We start from the raw sequence: 20,197 nt of genomic DNA, 5'->3' as shown, positions 1-20,197 counted from the left end.
TTCGTAAAATAGACCCCTTTTTTTTTTAATTTATTTTTTTTTTTCAACGTTTATTTATTTTTGGGACAGAGAGAGACAGAGCATGAACGGGGGAGGGGCAGAGAGAGAGGGAGACACAGAATCGGAAACAGGCTCCAGGCTCTGAGCCATCAGCCCAGAGCCCAACGCGGGGCTCGAACTCACGGACCGCGAGATCATGACCTGGGTGAAGTCGGACGCTCAACCGACTGTGCCACCCAGGCGCCCCAAAATAGACCCTTTAAAAGTCCTTGGCTGTGGAGTAGTAAACCTCTAATAAAGGTATCCTTTTGGTATTTGGGGGGTGCTTATTTGAATGTAATCTAAATTAAGAGTATAGTATTTAAAACATTTTTTTTTTTTTAATTTTAATGTTTTATTTATTCTTGAGGGAGAGAGAGACAGAGCACGAGCGGGGACGGGGCAGAGAGAGAGGGAGACACAGAATCCGAAGCAGGCTCCAGGCTCTGAGCCATCAGCCCAGAGCCTGATGTAGGGCTTGAACTCATGAAACATGAGATCATGACCTGAGCCGAAGTCGGATGCTCAACCGACTGAGCCACCCAGGCGCCCCTAAAACATTTTTTAATGTTTATTTATTTTGAGAGAGAGAGAGAGAGATGAGCGGGGAGGGGTAGAGAGAGAGAAAGAATCCCAAACATGCTCTGCCCTGTTAGTGCAGAGCGCAGTGCGGGGCTCAAACTCACAAACTGCAGATCTTGATCTGAGCTGAAATTAAGAGTCGGATGTTTAACTGACTGAGCCATCCGGGTGCCCCAGTATTCTTTTTTTTAAGAGTATAGTATTATAAGTTTATAGGTCTTGTGAAATCCTGTATAGTATAGGCCTTTTTTTGAGGGGGTGGGGAGAGAGAAAAGGCTATTAAAAAAAGGGGGGGTAAGACTAGTTATGAATAATGAGAGGCTTTTCAGGGGATAAGAATAAGGTAGCTGCTGAGCTGGAGTTCTGGGTAAAAGATGGTTTATAGCCAAGAAATTAGCAACGTAGGAGTGGGACAGATGTATGCAAGCAGCCATAGATAAAATTAAATACTTTTCCCTCCTTGACCTTAAGTAACCTGAAAGAGGAAATATGACTTAAATAATTTTTGTAATGTTCAGAGTTTACCAGCACTTATCTTTTCCATGGGCATATTATATGCATAGAATAGTAAATAATGTTGTGGCTCTTCTGTCAGCCAAGCTTGGGTGTAGGGGAGTTAACCTTGTTCACCAGCTGCTGGAGGCTCGACCCTGCCCTCAGCAGCTGTGGAGAATAAAAGTATCAGCTTGGTCAGCTTCTGGCATGTAGGGCACAAGCAGTTTAGTTGCATGGAATTGCATCTCATACTAGAGTTTTTTGGCACCCTAGCCTGCCTTATTGTCTCCTGGGTGGGGGATATAGAGTTCCTCTTGCTAGCTACTCTGGGTTTCCCAGATCAGTTGAAGTTTTTGTTTGTTTGTTTTTAAGATTTTATTTTTTAAAAAAAAATTTTATTTTGAGAGAGAGTGTGCGCACAAGTGGGGAGGGTCAGAGAGAAGGAGAGACAGTCCCAAGTAGGCTCTACAGCATCAGTGCAGAACCCAGTGTGGGGCTTGAACTCACAAACTGTGAGATGAGCTGAGCTGAGATCAAGAGTCAGATGCTTAACCAGCTGTGCCACACAGGTGCCCCATGATTTTAAGTAATCTTTGTACCTTATGTAGGGCTCAAACTCACAGCCCTGAGATTGAGTCACAAACTCCACCAGCTGAGGCAGCCAGGTGCCCCCAAATATTTTTTTAAATTTTATTGTATCTTTTTCTAATCTCTACACCCAGTGTGGGACTTGAACTCATGACCCTGAGATCAAGAGTCATGCTCTCCCAACTGAGCCAGCCAGGCACCCCCTTGAAGTTCTTAATCTAAACCAATCCTGTTCTTTGCAGAAATGAACAAATGAATTTCTTCTCTGGAAAACAGTTGAGAATAATGGGTATTTTCTCTCTCTTTTTCTTAATGGGTATTTAAAAAAATGTTTGAGAGGGAGAGTATGAGTGGGAGAGGGGTAGAGAGAGGGAGAGAGAAACCCAAGTAGGCTCCTCATTGCCAGTGCAGAACCCTACATGGGCCTTCATCCCATGAACCATGAGATAATGACCTGAGCCAAAATCAAGAGTTGGATACCCAACTGACTGAGCCACGCAGGTGCCCCAGTGGGTATTTTCTTAATAGGAAAAGCAAGAACGCAAATTGGAAGTTAAATACACATAGTGAAACAGAACTGGTAACAAAACTGTAACGATATAGAGCCAGGGGAGCACCAGTGAATATCTGAAAGGTTAGGAAGATAGCTGAGATTCTGACCTAGAACCCAATCTGTCACATCAGGTGATACCAACTGTAGTTATGCTGCCTTAAAGAGGAAGCTGACTTGGAGTCTTGTTGTGTATCTACAATTGAGCAATTAGCCTTACAGCATAGCATAGTGGTTAAGGACACAGACTGTGGGCCTAGATGACCTGGGTTTGAATCTTGGCTTTACCACTGACTAGCTGTGAATCTGTCTCAGTTTCCCGTCTGTAAAAAATGGCAGTAATAATTAGCATATACCTCAGTGTTGTTGGGAAGTTTAATGACTTAATACTGTGTGTATGATAGTGTCTGGCACATATTAAACAGTATGTGTTTGCTGCTGGTATTATTCTACTTATGGGTTTTAGGCTTTTGGGAATGAGTGAATAAATCAAATCCTTCATATAGATGAAGGATCCCCTTTCATTGCCAGTCTAAGATAGTCCTGGCACCATTAGTCTCAGGACTGAGTGAATAGCATCTCTAAGCATTCTTGATAGAAACTTGCTTCTTGGACATAAACTGTATATTCTGTTTATAGTAGTTGAGCCCTTAGCTGACTAATTCATGTTGTTTGAATAATTACATTCTCTTTGAAAAAGAAACATGTATTTTTGCTGTGTCTGGAATATAGATTTTTTTGATGTAGTAGATGAGCTACTCTACAGTTGTGTGAGCCTCCTGGTTTTAGAATTACCTTCCAATGCTGACACTTTGTGATACCATCTTAAATAAAAGTACTTAAAAGTACTTAAATAAAGTACTTTGGTGGTTGGTGCTTTCAGCAACATCTTCATAGTTTTTAGCATGTTATCAAAAAGTGTTCTGTAAATTTTTAGAAAGATCAAGTGTGCCCTTATTTTTTCTGTTAGGGTATGATATTATGTGGTTTTTAGATAAAGTTCCAGCCACTTTTTTTTTGTTTGGCCTAAAGTTAGCGTCCTCTTAAGATGAATTTGTGGTATTTACTTAAGCTTTAATAGAAGTACAAGTGGCTTGTAGCCGTTTTCAGTTAATTCTAAACTCTAGACTCACTCGAAAATGCCACTGTTTCACTGAGGTATCTTATCTTTAAAAAAGTCCTTGAAAAAAATAGCGGTTAATAAAACATTTTCTAAAAATATCCCTTCTACAGACAAAATGTGTAGTTTAATCAAGTTAGTTTATTCTCCTGGCTTACTTTCCTTATATAACAAGTAATTTAGACTATTCCTGCACTTGAGATAATCTAGGTAGGACGTTTTAGATGGTATTTTGCTGATACTGTTTTTAAAGAAGTTAAAAATGTAGCCATTCTAACCTGATATTAATCTATCCCATCTTTAATTTACTTTGGATGAAGTGAGGTAAATATGGGTTTTAAAATTTGGTTGGATAGATTGAAATCTTTCCTTCAGTTCAAGAACCTGAGATATGTATGTTTGAGTTTCTGCTGGATTATTTTTAGAATCTCTTGCTCTTGTCTGTTTCTATTCTAAGAATTCTCTTGGAACCTGTTGGAGAGTAGTAGTTCTTGTGGGTGGAGAGTGATAGAGGGAATGGAACACAAGTGTAAACTGAATTCCTTTGGTCTGGCAACTGGGTGCTTATTGCAGAAGCATTCCAATTTACTACACATAGCTCTGTTTCCAGAAGAGACAACATAGAATTTCTCCATGTGACAGTATGTTAGTTAAAGTTGTTGCTTTTTATAGTCTAGTTTCCTTGCCTTATTCATTTTCACAATTGGTTGGTGGTTGATAAGTTTTTTAATAACTTATGCTTTTACTTTGTTTCATGAATTCACGATCTCCAGAATTTTTTTAAATGCTTATTTATTTTTGAGAGAGAGAGCACGAGAGGGGGAGGGCAGAGAGAGCGAGAGCAAGCGAGAGCAAGAGACACAGAATCCGAAGTAGGCTCCAGGCTCTGAGTTGTCAGCACAGCCCAACGCGGGGCTCAAACTCAAAAACCTTGAGATCATGACCTGAGCTGAAGTTGGACACTTAACCAACTGAGCTACCCAGGCACCCCCAGAAGTTATATATAAAATTAATATAAGAAAGTTTGTTTTTCCAGAAAATTTCAGTAACACTTTTTAATTTTTTCCTCTGTGCTTGCTCTGTAAATTCCCAGTTTTATCTTTGGAAGTTTTTCGCTGGACATCTTAAGCATTAAGACTTATTTTTTGAAGGGCACCTGGGAGCCTGCTTCGGATTCTGTGTCTCCCTCCCTCCCTCTCTCTCTCTGCCCCTTCCTGCTCATGCTCTGTCTCTGTGTCTCTCAAATATAAACATTAAAAAAAAGACTTCAGTTTTTGAAATTTTTAAAAAAAAATTTTAATGTTTATTTCTGAGACAGAGACAGAGCATGAGTGGGGGAGGGGCAGAGAGAGAGGGGGACACAGAATCTGAAGCAGGCTCCAGGCTCTGAGCTGTCAGCACAGAGCCCTACGCGGGGCTCGAACTCACAGACTGCGAGATCATGACCTGAGCCGAAGCCGGCTGCTCAACCGACTGAGCCACCCAGGCGCCCCAGTTTTTGAATTTTTTAAAGTAAAGTCTACATCCATTGTGGGCTCAAACTGAGACCCTGAGATCAACTGTCACATGCTCTATGGACTGAGCTAGTCAGGCACCTCAAGACTTTTTTTTTTTATTAAGTGGAAATACAGCTATTCTGACATTTCAGTTAGTATGGGTAGCTATATTGACAGAAAATAAGCTAATCTGAATTGTTTTAAGCATCCTCAGAAGCAAATGCTGGGGCCATCGTTTTTATTCTTTGAGTTTTTTTTTTTTTTTTTTCAAGGATTGTATTTGTGTTTGGTGGTAACAGTTTATGTATATATAACCCAGAGGAGTAAACTTTAATTAAAGGATAAAAATGGTTATTTCCAAACAAAAGTATGTAACATAAAGTAAGCAGTGTACTTCTCATGTTTCACAAGGCAATATAATTCTGATTCAGCCATGGAACTGGGGACATTATTTATAGTCTAAACACCTACTTGGAATGTGGATTGAGGATTGATGATTGCAGTGGAGATAGAAGTCTTATTATTTATACTGATACAGTGAATTAGTAAAACTGTAATAGTTTGAAACATAAAAAACTTCTGTTGCTTTCCTGATTGACAAGTAGGGATTCAAGTACATTATATCAAAATGTTTGGCTGTAATAACAAGACTGTTAAAAGTCTCTTTTGGTAAATCAGAAAGGTCAGTCTTAGCATCCATTCAACTTAGCTTATGTTTATTTCTGTACATGCAGATTTTTATCAGCAGATGGCACTCCTGTAAGAAGGAATTCTTACTGTTAAATTTAATGTATCTAGATTATTTTCATAAATGAGAGCATAGAGTGATAAACAGTTGCAAAGATGAGTGAATAAAGGGTCACATAATTCAGTACAAAAGCAACTGTTTGGAAATCTGTAAGTAAACTAAAAAAAAAATTTTTTTTTAACTTTAGGAATACCACTAAGATTTTGATTGGATGTTTAACTTTAGATACATAAGGTAAAATTACAGAATAATCATGCTTAGAGGTGATTTTAGAAATAATCAAGTAAATCCTTTTACTTCAGAAATAACTTTTTAAAAGTTTTTATTTAAAAAAAATTTTTTTTAACGTTTATTTATTTTTGAGACAGAGACAGAGCATGAACAGGGGAGGGTCAGAGAGAGAGGGAGACACAGAATCTGAAACAGGCTCCAGGCTCTGAGCTGTCAGCACAGAGCCCGATGCGGGGCTCGAACTCACAGACTGCCAGATCATGACCTGAGCTGAAGTTGGACGTTTATACGACTGAGCCACCCAGGCGCCCCAAGTTTTTATTTATTTTGGAGAGCATGCGCCTGAGCAGGGGAAGGGCAAAGAGAGGAGAGAGAGAATCCCAAGCAGGCTCTGTCAGCACAGAGCCTGATGTAGGCTTGATCTCTCAAACTTTGAGATCGTGACCTGAGCTGAAATCAAGAGTTGGATGCTTAACTGACTGAGCCATCTAGGTGCCCTGGGAAATACTAATGTGTTTTAACATTTGTGTGGTGCTTTATAGTTTAAAAAAGTGTATTTGTTCATGTGTATTTATTCATTTTGGAGAACACTAAACTCGGAGAAAGCTGTAAAAATCATTATGACAGAACAATTAACTGTGTTCCATGTAATATAATTAAAACAATAAACCCAAACCAACAAAATATCAAAATGGTTAAACTCAAAAAAAAAAAAATTCAAAGTGTGTACTGTTACTGAGAGGCAGATTCAAATATAGTAAGTTTTTTTTAAGTTTGTTTATTTTGAGGGAGAGAGTGTGTGTGTGAGTGCATGCAAGCTGGGAGGGGCAGAGAGAGAATCCCAAGCAGCCTCCATGCTTTCAGTGTGAAGCCCGACACAGGGCTCGAACCCACAGACTGAGATCATGACCTGCGCTGAGGTTAAGAGTCAAATGCTCAATTGTCTGAGCCTTCCAGGTGCCCCTGAAATATAGTGAGTTTTAAACCAGCATATTTGGCATGTGAAATACTCTGGTTAATTGGTTATTTGCTATTATAGTTGATGTAAAAGTCAGTGCAGTAATATGTCTGTGGCCTTTATCTAGTATCCCAGTTAACAGAGGACCTACTGGGAACATAAGTAAATGATATTAGGATAGGTAACTCAGAAAAAGCTGGTCAGACTTTCAGGGATATAATTTTCTTGTGATGCCTGAACTGGTATGTGAATTTTGGTTAGTCTCCTCTGAGTATCTTTTGGATACACAGGTCCAAAAGATACTTAGAAATGCTAGTATACATAGTGTCATTTCATTAACTTGAGTTGTAGAAGATTTATAAATAGGGGAACATTATTCCACATCATGTGAATGCTTGCTTTGAGGTCTCTGTAACTGCTTGTTCTAGAAAATAGAATTCCATTTATTGTTCTTTTTGGAATCATTGGCTCTGCTATGATTTGGTCTTAGGTCATTCTTAATCTCTAAAAGTTACCAGCTTCTATAGCATGTAAGTCATAGGGTATACATGTTCACCTTTATTAGATAAGGCCAGATTTTTATACCAAGTGGGGCTCGAACTCATGACCCCCAGATCAAGAGTTGCATGCTCTTCTGATTGAGCCAGCTAGGCACCCCTAATTTGACTTTTTTAATGTATGGTCTAATAAAAATAATTTTTTTTAAGTGTAATCAACCACTTCTTTCAACCTCACTTCTTTAAGAATTTATCTTTTCTCATCACATGCAATGCCATCTCTGTTAGAAACCATAGTTGTATATGCTTGGGTCTCTTTCTGGGCTTCTTGTTCTGATCCATTGGCCAGCTTTTCTATCCCTGTACTGTTGTTAATTACTGAAGCATTATAATCCTTGGTACCTGTAAGGTAAGTATTGTTCCTTTGCTTTTTGGTTTTGTTTCGTTTTGAAGGAATATCTTGGCTGTTCTGGACTATTTGCTTCCCATGTAAATTTAGAATCAGGCTAGTAAGGTTTTAGGCAATAAAACCTTGTTAGAGGGGCGCCTGGCTGGCTCAGTTGGAGGAGCGTATGATTCTTGATCTCCGAGTCATGAATTCAAGCCCCCATGTTGGGTGTAGAGATTACTAAAAAAAAAAAAAAAAAAAAAAACTTCAAAAAAAATCCTTGTTAGAAATTTGATGAGAATTAAATTGAATCTGTAGTTGAGGGAGAATTACCACTCTAACTCTAAAAAAGGGTTAGAACACTTTCTGTAAAGCGCCAGGTAGTAAATATTTTCTGCCTTGCTTCTGTTAGAACTATTCAGTACTGCCATTGTAGTGCAGAAGGAGTCATAGACAATTTCTTAAGAAATTGACTTATTTTTTTCCCTTTAGCTGGCATATAGGTACATATACTTAATTTTTGTACATTGTTTTGCACACACACATTTGTATTTAGAAGTTTTGCTACAAGCTATAGCATAGAATTTTGAGGGCTGAGACAACTCATACATTTTTTTTTCCAAAGAATATTTTGTCCATGCTGATTCAGCATGTACGAATGGGGATAGCAATAATATCTGTCTATTCCTTAAGACTGTTGTGGTGTACAATAAGATAAAAAATAGGATACTTTGTAAACTAAAAATAGGATGTTACGAAAATGGATTCTTAGGGGCGTTTGGGTAGCTCAGTCAGTTAAGTGTCCAACTCTTGATTTCAGCTCAGGTCATGATCTCAGGGTTCCTGAGTTTAAGCCCTGTGTCAGGCTCTCTGCTGTCAACAAGGAGCCTGCGTCAGATCCTCTGTCTCCCTCTCTGCTCCTGCCCCCCCCCCCCCATAAAAATTAAAAAAAAAAAAAAAAAAAGAGGACCTTGAGATGGCAGATAATGAACTTCTTCTAGGCTTCCTTAAGGGGATGGAGGGGCGCCTGGGTGGCGCAGTCGGTTAAGCGTCCGACTTCAGCCAGGTCACGATCTCGCGGTCCGTGAGTTCGAGCCCCGTGTCGGGCTCTGGGCTGATGGCTCGGAGCCTGGAGCCTGTTTCCGATTCTGTGTCTCCCTCTCTCTCTGCCCCTACCCCATTCATGCTCTGTCTCTCTCTGTCCCAAAAATAAATAAAAAACGTTGAAAAAAAAATTAAAAAAAAAAAAAAGGGGGATGGATAGGTTACAGCTTATCCGAGATAGGTTGGACCAATTAGGGCAGTGTAAAATGCCTCTTTCCTGGACATCTCACCATGAAATCATCTTATAAGTGGTACACAGTGTTTTTAATTTTTTTAATGCTTATTTATTTTTGAGAGAGTGCGTACATGAGAGAGAGGGGGCAGAGAGAGAGGGAGACACAGAATCCAAAGCAGGCTCCGGGCTCTGAATGGTCAGCCCCAGTGCGGGGCTTGAACTCACAAACTGTGAGATCATGACCTGAGCCGAAGTTGGACGCTTAGCTGACTGAGCCACCCAGGTGCCCCAAGTGGTGTAAACTGTTAAGTTCCAGTTTTAATTTTTAGTCACGTAGGCCCAACATTGAAAAAAAAATTTGATATGAAGTACATTGTTTCATGTTTCCTATTTAGCATATTGATTCAAGCAGATATTTGTAAGTCATAGAGGGTTAGTCTAGTTCCAGTTGATGCTCTTAAATGTGATTTGGAGGGAAGGATATATAGGTTTTCCCACTAATTATATTTGTCTAAGATATTTAGATAAATCATGACTTTTAACATTACCATTAATCGAGTATATTTGTAACATTTCCACAGATCTTGATAATAGCCAGTTTCTCTAGAGAGGACATAGGTAGTAGTATGATTAAGTATTAAGACTTAAGTATATGCTTATTGAATGTAAGAGGATATGAGTTTTCCCTTGTTTCTTTTGGAGCAAAGCAGGTGCTTTTGGTTTTTAGGGAAGCAGAGAAGAGAACCCCTTTAAAAAGTGTGATAATTATGAGATTTTGATTCATGACCAAATGAGCAGTTATATTTTAAGTAATCTATACACTCAACTTGGGACTCGAACTTAACAACCCTGAGATTAAGAGTCTCCATGCTCTACTGACTGAGCCAGTCACGTGCCCCAGCAGTTATATTTAATATTGGCCTGATCAAGGATACCCTTAAGAATAAGGGCCCTAATAGTTTATATTTTTGAACTTTTCCAAAAATTTCTAAAAATGTTTGTTTATTTATTAAAAAATATCCAGTGTAGGGCTTGAACTCATGACTCAGAGATCAACAGTCACATGTTCTTCAGACTGAGCCAGCCAGGTGCCCTGAGAGCTGTTGTAAATTCTTGGAGCATGGCTTTTTGCCTGGCTGTTTGTGGGCATTGAGGGGGTGGAGTGGGGTTGCCCATTGCTTTGGGGAAAGGTATGGGAGATGTAAACCTGAAGTTTCAGGCAGCATTGTATGTGGCTATGCATTTTTCTGAGGGGAGAGTCCATACTTTTCTTCAAATTGTCTGAGTACTTAATGACCCAGAAGGCTGTAAGTCAATCATACTAGAATAAAATACAGTTTTAATGGAAAACATAACATTTTTTTAATGTTTATTTCTTTTTGAGAGCGAGAGAGACCGAATGTGAGCTGAGGAGGGGCAGAGAGAGAGGGAGACAGAATCTGAAGCAGGCTCCAGGCTCTGAGCTGCCAGCACAGAGTCCTACGCGGGACTTGAACCCCTGGACCATGAGGTCATGACCTGAGCCAAAGTCGGATGCTTAACTGACTGAGCCCCAGGCACCCCTGGAAAACATTATTTAAAAGTGTTATTCTTTGCCTTTAGTGAGGTTGTGAATCTCGCAGCCAGGATCGTAATAAGCTGGAGAGTATTCTTTAGGAAGGGATGTTTTGAAATACGTATTATGGGAAAGGCCCCAGTGTTAGAGGTAGATAAGAGCAGCTCTTCACCTGGTGATGTCATCTGTGCCTTGAATAAATGGACCCTTTCTGGTTTAAAATTCTTTTGTGAGAGGGGCGCCTGGGTGGCGCAGTCGGTTAAGCGTCCGACTTCAGCCAGGTCACGTGACGATCTCGCGGTCCGTGAGTTCGAGCCCCGCGTCAGGCTCTGGGCTGATGGCTCGGAGCCTGGAGCCTGTTTCCGATTCTGTGTCTCCCTCTCTCTCTGCCCCTCCCCCGTTCATGCTCTGTCTCTCTCTGTCCCAAAAATAAAAAAATTAAAAAAAAAAAAAGTTAAATTCTTTTGTGAGATAATTCAACAAGAGGTTTATTCATCTTAACCCACATCTCCCTTAATTATTCAGTTGCAATTCTCAATTTCTGACATTAGCTTTGCTTTCATGGTAATATGTGGATTAATGCCACCTATATATTTAGGATTTCTGCTTTCATTTGGGATCCTCAGTGTCGCTCTTCAATTCTTTCTACTTGTTTTCTATCAACTTCCCCTTGTATTTCCCTTAGTAGCTATTACAAGCTTTTGCCATTTTCTTTCTTTCTTTTTTAATCAGTTAATGTATTTTGAGAGAGAGCTTGAGTGAGGGAAGCACAGGAAGGGAGAGAGAGAATCCCAAGCAGGCTTCTCGCTGTCAGTGCAGAGCCGGACACAGGGCTTGATCCCACAAACCATGAGATCATGACCTGAGCTGAAATCAAGAGCTGGACGCCTAACTGACTGAGCCACCCAGGAGACCCCCCTGCCCCCCTCCCCCCCCCGCTTTAAAAAACAAGTTTTTTTAAAAATGTTTTATTTATATTTGAAAGAGAGACAGCATGCAAGTGGGGAAGGGGCAGGGGAGACAGAATCTGAATCAGGCTACAGGCTCTGAAGTGTCAGCACAGAGCCCGACACAGGGCTCTAATCCACTGACCGTGAGCTCATGACCTGAGCCGAAGTTGGACGCTTAACTGACTAAGCCACCCAGGTGCTCCCCGACCCCCCCTTTTTAAAAAAAAAAAAAAAAAGTTTTTTTTATTAATTTTTTTTTTTTCAACGTTTATTTATTTTTTCTGGGACAGAGAGAGACAGAGCATGAACGGGGGAGGGGCAGAGAGAGAGGGAGACACAGAATTGGAAACAGGCTCCAGGCTCTGAGCCATCAGCCCAGAGCCCGACGCGGGGCTTGAACTCACGGACCGTGAGATCGTGACCTGGCTGAAGTCGGATGCTTTAACCGACTGCGCCACCCAGGCGCCCCTGTTTATTTATTTTTGAGAGAGTGAGCACAAGTCAGGGAGGGGCAGACAGAGAGGAAGAAAGAGAATCCCAAGGAAGCTTCTCACTGTCAGCACTGATCCCAGTGGGCTCGATCTCATGAACCATGAGATCATGACCTGAGCCAAAATCAAGAGTCATGTAGGCCCCCAGCCCTTCTCCCCCCTTTTTAAGTTTATTCTGAGAGAATCCATTTTCTTAACATTCCTTACCCATCCCATTCTCTGCAGATGTTCTTGCCTATTTTACTAAAAAAAGTAAAGACTGATACAACAAACTGTTGACTGTCTCCTAATCATAAAAATTTAGCTGTTGTAGTACCTCTCCTTCACTCTGCTGGCCTTCAGAGAGGGATCCCTCTTGTCCAAGTGAACTAAATAGTCAGCTCTACTGACTAAGCATCCCAGGAGCTCCTGAGATTTTTGTTTAGAATTGCTATAATTTTAAACTATAGATTTTCGTTAAAAAAAAAATTTTTTTTAATGTTTATTCATTTTTGAGAGACAGAGACAGAGCATGAGCAGGGGAGGGACAGAGAGAAGGAAACAGAATCCGAAGTAGGCTCCAGGCTCCCAGCTATCAGCACAGAGCTCTACATGGAGCTTGAACTCAAGAACCATGAGATCATGACCTGAGCTGAAGTCGGACACTTAACCAACTAAGCCACCCAGGCGCCCCATTTTTTAAATTTATTTTTCCCTAAACTTTGAGATTGCATTAGTTAGTAAAATTGGTCTACTTGTTGCTAGGAAAATGTAAAACATTAATGTATTATTTCTTGAGAATTTGTGTTTTAGAGAACTTTTATGTTTTGTCTCATGTTTCCTCCTTATCCCTGGATTTTTTTCTTGCCTCATACTGTAATTTGGAATGTCTGCTTACCATGCCTGCTTACCATGCCTGCTTTCTTGCAGATTTTCTATTTTGTACATACGTTATTTTGTATATACTGTATATGATGACTTCGGTGAGCAGTGACCGTTCCCGAGGTTCTCGGGAAAAAACACAGATTTCAGGAACACAGGCATCACAATTACAGAAACAAGTAGTACAGGTAAGTTTTTGTGAAACTCTTGTTTGCTTTGTTTAGAGTTACGTTAAGTAGGAAGCACATATGTCTTTTGTAGGAAACCTTAGGATTTTGAATCTGGTTTTTATAAAGTAGATTTTACATAATGGGAAAGAGAAGCAGTGATTCATAGACACTGTCAACTACTTGATTCTGAACATTTTTCTGCTACTGTTAGCATCTAGCTATCTCCTTTTTCTTCTTTTTCTTTTCTTTTTTTTCTTGGTAAGATTTTATTTTTAAGTAATCTCTACACCCAACATGGGGCTCAAACTTAAAACCGTAAGATCAGGAGTCGCATACTCTACTGATTGAATTAGCCAGGTGCTCCTCCTTTTCTTTATTATTAATCTAGGTATGTGCTTGGAATATATTTGGAGAATCCAGAATATATGGAGAAGTAATACTCTGAAGTAGAGAAATAAATGAATTATAAGACACTTATAAAAAGCTGCCTTTACTTTCAAGCATTGTTAGCTGGAAAGAGTCCTTTAATATTATATGGCTTTTAGTTAATAAGGCCCATATGTATAAAATATTTAATTTGTATTTAATAGAAATAAATAGTTCTACCTTAGATTTATTTATATTATTAAAATTTTTTTGAATGTTTATTTTATTTTTGAGAGAGAAAGAGACAGACTGTGAGTGGGAGAGGGGCAGAGAGAGAGGGAGACACAGAATCCAAAGTAGGCTCAGGCTCTGAGCTGTCAGCAGAGAGCCTGACGTGGGGCTCAAACTCACGAACCATGAGATCATGACCCGAGCCGACGTCAGACACTTACCCTGACCGAGCCATCCAGACACCCCTATATTATTATTTAAAAAAAATTTTTTTTAAGTGTTTATTTTTGAGAGTGGGAGAGAGCACGCAAGCAGGGGAGGAGCAGAGAGAGAGGGAGACACAGGATCTGAAGCAGGCTCCAGGCTGTCAGCACAGAGCCAGACACGGGACCCGAACCCATAAACCATGAACTCATGATCTGAGCTGAAGTCAGACACTCAACCCACTGAGCCACCCAGGTGCCCCCAACCTTTAAAAAAAAATTTTTTTTTAATGTTTATTTTTGAGAGAGAGCAAGCAAGGGAGGAGCAGAGAGAAGGAGACAAAGGATCTGAAGCAGGCTCCAGGCTCTGAGCTGTCAGCACAGAGCCTGTCCCCTATATTATTATTTTAAATGAAGTGAGACAATTTAAATAAAATGCTAACTACAGTACCTGGTACAAAATAGAGCATTTTATACATGTTATTGACTAGTTTTGCAAACCTTTTTCTAGAGACCCATCATAAATTTCAGATTGATACTTGGCTATACTTTGATAGCTAATTACAGGTACTTTTTTAACAGTCATTCATACCCAAGTGCCCTATTGATATTAAGAGACACAGAAAGTAGGGGCGCCTGGGTGGCTCAGTCGGTTAAGTGTCTGACTTTGGCTCAGGTTATGATTTCTCTTACGGTTCGTGAGTTCGAACCCCGCATCGGGCCCTGTGCTGACAGCTCAGAGCCTGGAGCCTGCTTCAGTTTCTGTGTCTCCCTCTCTCCCTGCCCACCCCCACCCCAACCCCCCCTCCAGCTCATACTCTCATTGCCTCTCTCTCAAAAATAAATAAACATTGAGCCCTGGGTGTTGTATGGAAATCAATTTGACAATAAATTTCATATTAAAAAAAAAAACCCTATGTCTTGCAAAGCTGAAAAAATTAATAAACATTAAAAAATATAAAAAAGAGAGACACAGAACGTAGACTCTACTTAATTGTTGTTTTACATTTTTCAGTATAACTTTAGCCTTGTATTTTGCTTCTGTCAACAGACCTACATCTATACAGTGCTTACTCCTAAATATATTTACCCTGATACTTTCTCACAAATAATCAAGAAAAACTACCTATTTTTGGAAAAATTTGGACTTTTTGGAATAGGCCCTCCCTTTATAGGTGAATGCTTAAGAAAATATTTTATCAACAGCCTCTTATCAAAGAAGGAATACAAGTTATAAGTAAGCATAGGTGCAACCCTGCTAATAATAAAAAAAAAAAAGATAAAAACAATATTTTTTTGTTTTTGTTTATTAAATCAGTCAAGATTAAAAGTGTTATCTTTTAGGGATGCCTGGCTGGCTTAGTCGATGGAGTATGTGACTCTTGATCTTGGGGATGTAAGTTTGAGACCCACATTGGGTATAGAGATTATTTAAAAATAAAATCTTTTGGGACACCTGGGTGGCTCAGTCAGTTAAGCATCCAACTTTGACTCAGGTCATGATCTTGTGGTTTGTGAGTTTGAGCCACACATCAGGGTTTCTGCTGTCTGTCAGTAAAGAGCCTGCTTCAGATCTTGTGTTTCTCTCTCTCTCTCTCTCTCTCAAAAATAAACAATTAAAAAAATTTTTATGTGTATTTTTAAGGGAGAGAGAGCAAGAGTGTGAGCATGCCAGCAGGGGAGGGGCAGAGAGAGAGAGAGAGAGAGAGAGAGAGAGAGAGAGAGAGAGAGAATCCCAAGCAGGTTCCACACTGTCAATGCAGGGCCCGATGCAGGGCTTGAATCTATGAACTGTGAGATCATAACCTGAGCTGAAATCAAGAGTTGGGTGCTTAACTGACGGAGCCACTCAGGTGCTCCAAAAATAAAATCTTAAGGGATGCCTGGATGGCTCAGTTGGTTGAGTGTCTGACTCTTGGCTTTTGCTCGGGTTGTGATTTTAGGAACGTGGTATTGAGCCCTGCCTCAGGCTTCTTGCTGAGCATGGAGCCTGTTTGAGATTCTGTTTCCCTCTGCCCTTTTCTTCGCTTGTGCTCTTTCTCTCTCTTTCTCTCTCTTAAACTAAAAAGAAGAAAAACTTGATAAAAGTGTAATCTTTTAAAGGAGGGCCACATGAAATGTCAGGATTATAAATTGTTTTCATCTTAGACCCAAGTAACCTTGGGCTGATATCCAGTGAATCAGTCTCCAGACTAGGGGAGGGGACTCTCTTCCTCTCAAGAGTTGTCATTAGTTTCTCCATGGGCCTTTTGGGGATGGCTCATTTTATGCAATGCGATGAAAAAACTGCATACTGAGCTGTAGGAAAGATTCTTAGGCCCTTAAATTCCTAATTTTCCTTTCTAAAAACTTGTGATGAGGGTTGGGAGGGGTGAGAAAAATAAAAAATAAAAATGTGTTTGAGAATTTCGCAAAGCAGTGTGAATAAAATTGTGTTCATGTTCATTTATCCATTAATCCCATTCTCCCATTCTAGGAAGTATTTCCTAGGGAAGCAACCTAGGGTGGGGGGAAAACTTTATTCTGTAAGATGTTTATTACTCAATTCTAAATGTCCAAAGGTAGAGGTGTTCTGAGATAACCTATCAAACTAGAGGGAGATAAGAGAGAAGACCATGAGTGGGCCTGCCACTTTACCAGTTAGATGAATTACTTCAGTCTCTTTGAATCTCACTTTAAAAAACAAACGAACAAAACAAAAAATATGCTTTGAGAGTTAGAGAAAAGTTGCAAGAGTAGTACACCTAATTCCTGAATATCCTGCATCCAGATCTCCTAGATGCTAACATTTTTACCATGTTTACTTTATCTTTTTCTCCTTCTTACAAAGGAGAAACTACACATAGCGTTTCCCCTGAACCTTTTCAGAGTAAGTTGTAGATTGTGGTATCTGAATACTTTTATTGTGTATTTTCTTTTTTAATGTGTATTTATTTTTGAGAGAGAGCTCATGAGATGGGGAGGGGCAGAGAGAGAGATGGACAGAAGATAGAAGACAGAAGTGGGCTCTGCATGGACAGCAGCGAGCCCAATGTGGGGCTTGAACTCAAATCTTGAGATCATGACTTGAGCCGAAGTTGACTCCTCAACCGAGTGTATTTTTTTTAAAAACCTTAAAACAAAACAAAAAATAATCACAGGACTGCTTAATAAGAATCAAGAAATTGGGGTGCCTGAGTGGCTCAGTTTGTAGAGCATCCGACACTTGATTTTTGGCTCATGTCATGATCCTAGAGTTGTGGGATCAAGCCCCATGTTGGGTTGAAAATATAGGATGTTGGCAGGGTATCTGAAGGAGATGGGAGGCTCCCAAAACAAAGCCAAGTTCTGTCTCCCCAACAACAACATTTAGTACAGGTTAATACAGGCAGTCCCTATCATAAAGGTGACAGGACTTAGCCTCTTTGTTCTATGTGACAGTTACTACATGTTTTTTCCATACGACAGGCCTAATACAAGGCCACCCCAATATCCCTACAATCATATTTTACTTGATAGAGGTGGCCCTCAAGTGTAAATATGATAATATGGCAGCCAGTGCCAGCCTGAAGGATAGGTTGGTGCATCCATTGCTTCAGGGTACAGCCTTTGGGACCCTTGGGACCTAAATCAGCTGACAAGCCACATCTGGAAGTTGCAGAGATTCCCCAGTCGTCGTCTTTTTAGTTATACTGTATCTATATACTCTGTTCATTACCTGTTGTGCAGCATATTTTCTCCCTTTGCGATATCATTTGCCCTCCCCCCCACCCTTTTTTTTTTTACAGTGAGTATATGCTCAGCAGTCACCATTAATACTTAGTTAGGAGCACCTGGATGGCTCAGTTGGTTAAGCATCTGACTTCAGCTCAGGTCATGATTTTGCAGTTCATGAGTTTGAATCCCACAACACGCTCTGTGCTTATATCTCAGAGCCTGGAGCCTGGTTCAGATTCTGTGACTCCCTCTCTCTGCCCCTCCTCACCCCCCTCCCCCCCATCTCTCAAAAATGAATAAACATTAAGAACAATTAAAAAAAAATACTTATGTCAATGTCTATAGTCATTTTGGTTGTCTAAGGACAATACTCTTGTTGATTCCTGAGGAAAGGCTCATGGGAATAATATTCCCTTGTGATTAGGTGCTGGTAACAATTTATGCCCTTCACACTTGAGTATAAAATGAGGTTTTTTTTTTTTTTTAAGTTTATTTATTTTGAGAGGGTGAGTGAGCCAGGGGAGGGCATGGAAAGAGGGAGAATCCCAAGCAGGCTCCTCACTGCCAGTGCCAAGCCCCATGTGGGACTTGAACTCAAACTGTGAGATCATGACCTGAACAGAAATCAAGAGTTATATGCTTAACTGACTGAGCCACCCAGGCACCCCTAAATTTTTACTTAAAATATTTTCCCCTTTCACCTTCTAGTTCTCTTGAAACATTAACTGTTAAACGTTTATTATTATGTTTCTTCTTTGTGTATAGTCTTCATTTTTATTTCTGAGTTAGAAAAACTTAGGTGTTGTTTTATGTATTGTATCATTTTCTTTGTGCTCTGTGCCTTTTAGTTTTGAAACAAGATAGCAATGGTGCTTTGTTCTCTAGGTTTTTTTTTGTGTGTGTTTTCATCGGTTTTGCTCCTTATTCTATTTTTCTTTTTCTCTTTTCTCTTCTCTGTATTTATTATTTAGAGAGAGAGAGAGTGGAGTAGGAGCAGAGAGGGAGGGAGAGAGAATCCCAAGCAGGCTTCAAACTCCCAGTACAGAGCCTGACTCAAGGCTTGATCCCATGAACTGGGAGATCGTGACCTGAGCTGAAATCAAGAGTCAGATGCTCAACCAACTGAGCCACTCAGGCGCTGTTCTTCCCCCGCCCCCCGCCACGTAGGCTTCCCACTCAGCATGGAGCCCAACGTGGGTCTTGAACTCATGACCCTGAGATCAAGATCTGAGATGTAATCAAGAGTCAGATACTTAACTGACTGAGCCACACAGGCATTTCCCCCGTCCCCCTTGCACATAATTTTTATTTAGATAAATATAGCCCTTCTCTTCAGTACTGACCAAGATACCTTTTAAGAGTTGACAGCAGAGTTTCTTTTTCTTTTTTGACAGCCAGGCTGGTTCTAAGCCTGTGTCTAGCAGTTGCCATGGCTTCTTGTTCTTCAAGTTTTCTCTAGTACTTGTCACTCCCTTTCCTCAAGGGAAAGAAAATTTAAATGAGTCACGTGGCCAGTTGAGATGAATAATAACTTTGTCATTTGGCCAAAGGAATGGGACCTTTATGCCATTTAATTTGATGCTAATTTGGCTTATGGAAACAGATTGTATACATTTTAGAGCTCTAAATTCAGAGTCCTTTTTTTTTTTTTTTTTTTTTTTTTAGTTAGTATTTCTGTTACATAGTGCTGTAGTGCTTGAGAGCTTTTTTTCTTTTTGCAGCATATTTTGGCATCTAACTTCTATTTTGTGTGCTCAACTCTTTAAAAGTTGTGTGTGTGCTTTTCAGGCAACAGCTGAACAGATGCGTCTCGCTCAAGTGATCTTCGATAAAAATGATTCAGAGTTTGAAGCGAAAGTTAAACAGGTATGTTTTGGCAAATTATATTGTTATTTTGGCAGTAGAGTCTTCATAGTTACTAGTGTTGTCAACGATGAGGTAGACATTTGTGAAAAGGCACATTGACATTGTCTATACCTGTGAATAGAAGGTACATTTAGTATTTGGCAGGTTTTCAGAAAATTTTGTTTAATGTTAAGAAGAACTGAATTGCCTCTTTCAACATGGTTGTGCTTCCAAACATAGGCTGGAAAAATATAACATTAAATTTTAGGGTGATGTTTTCACTTAGAACTTTGAGAGGCCATTTTGGTAATAAAATCTTAATCTCAAAATCTTCTTTCCTGTTAAGACTTCTTTTTCTTTCAAGATTCTAGAATCAAGCTGTAACACTTCTCTTGTTCCATCCCTTGGTAGAGGTCTACCAGTAATTGTTTCTTGTAGTGATTGTCCCATAGTGAACTTGTTACTGAAAGTTAGATGGAAAAAGAAAGAAGTCTCAGTTCTTTTTGCAGCCACGGTAAAGAATTCCAGAAGAGCAAACAAAACAAAAAAACCAAAACAAAATTTTAGTAAAGTATACTCCAATGGAGGAACAGACCAGTCAAGAGAGACGTTGGCCTTGGAAACTCGGGGTGTGGACTTAACATCAATTTTTTTATTTTTGGCAAATCCTAAGGTTGCAACATTTGAGTGACAGACCTGGATTATATAATAATTATCCAACTATGCAGGTCCTTTCCCAAGATGTATTTGAAGCCTGCACCTGTAGGAAACCATGACATTATTTGTATTCTAGAGACATAGGTCAGATAAGGACAAACATCTGCTTTCTTTTTTTTTTTTTTTAAACATTTATTTATT

The 20,197-nt window shown here is 39.8% G+C and overlaps 1 protein-coding gene across 6 annotated transcripts in view; it reads left to right on the top strand.

Moving 5' to 3' along the window:
• Window positions 1–20,197, top strand: part of UBAP2 (ubiquitin associated protein 2) — a 111,261-nt gene that overhangs the window by 16,630 nt on the left and 74,434 nt on the right. For 5 of the 6 annotated variants that reach the window (XM_040481481.1, XM_040481480.1, XM_040481479.1 and 2 more), the window contains exons 2-3: window positions 12,877–13,016; window positions 19,283–19,360. In XM_040481481.1, the coding sequence (XP_040337415.1) occupies window positions 12,918–13,016; window positions 19,283–19,360 (177 nt within the window). In that variant the 5' untranslated portion in view covers window positions 12,877–12,917. The remainder of the gene's footprint in view (window positions 1–12,876; window positions 13,017–19,282; window positions 19,361–20,197) is intronic. The other variant, XM_040481483.1, reaches the window with a different exon arrangement.

The sequence above is a fragment of the Herpailurus yagouaroundi genome, unplaced genomic scaffold (assembly GCF_014898765.1).
Source record: "Herpailurus yagouaroundi ecotype Mexico unplaced genomic scaffold, PumYag 160, whole genome shotgun sequence".
NCBI lineage: Eukaryota > Metazoa > Chordata > Mammalia > Carnivora > Felidae > Herpailurus > Herpailurus yagouaroundi.
The sequence above is the reverse complement of the archived record's forward strand: the minus strand, read 5'-3'. Positions and strand labels throughout refer to the sequence as shown.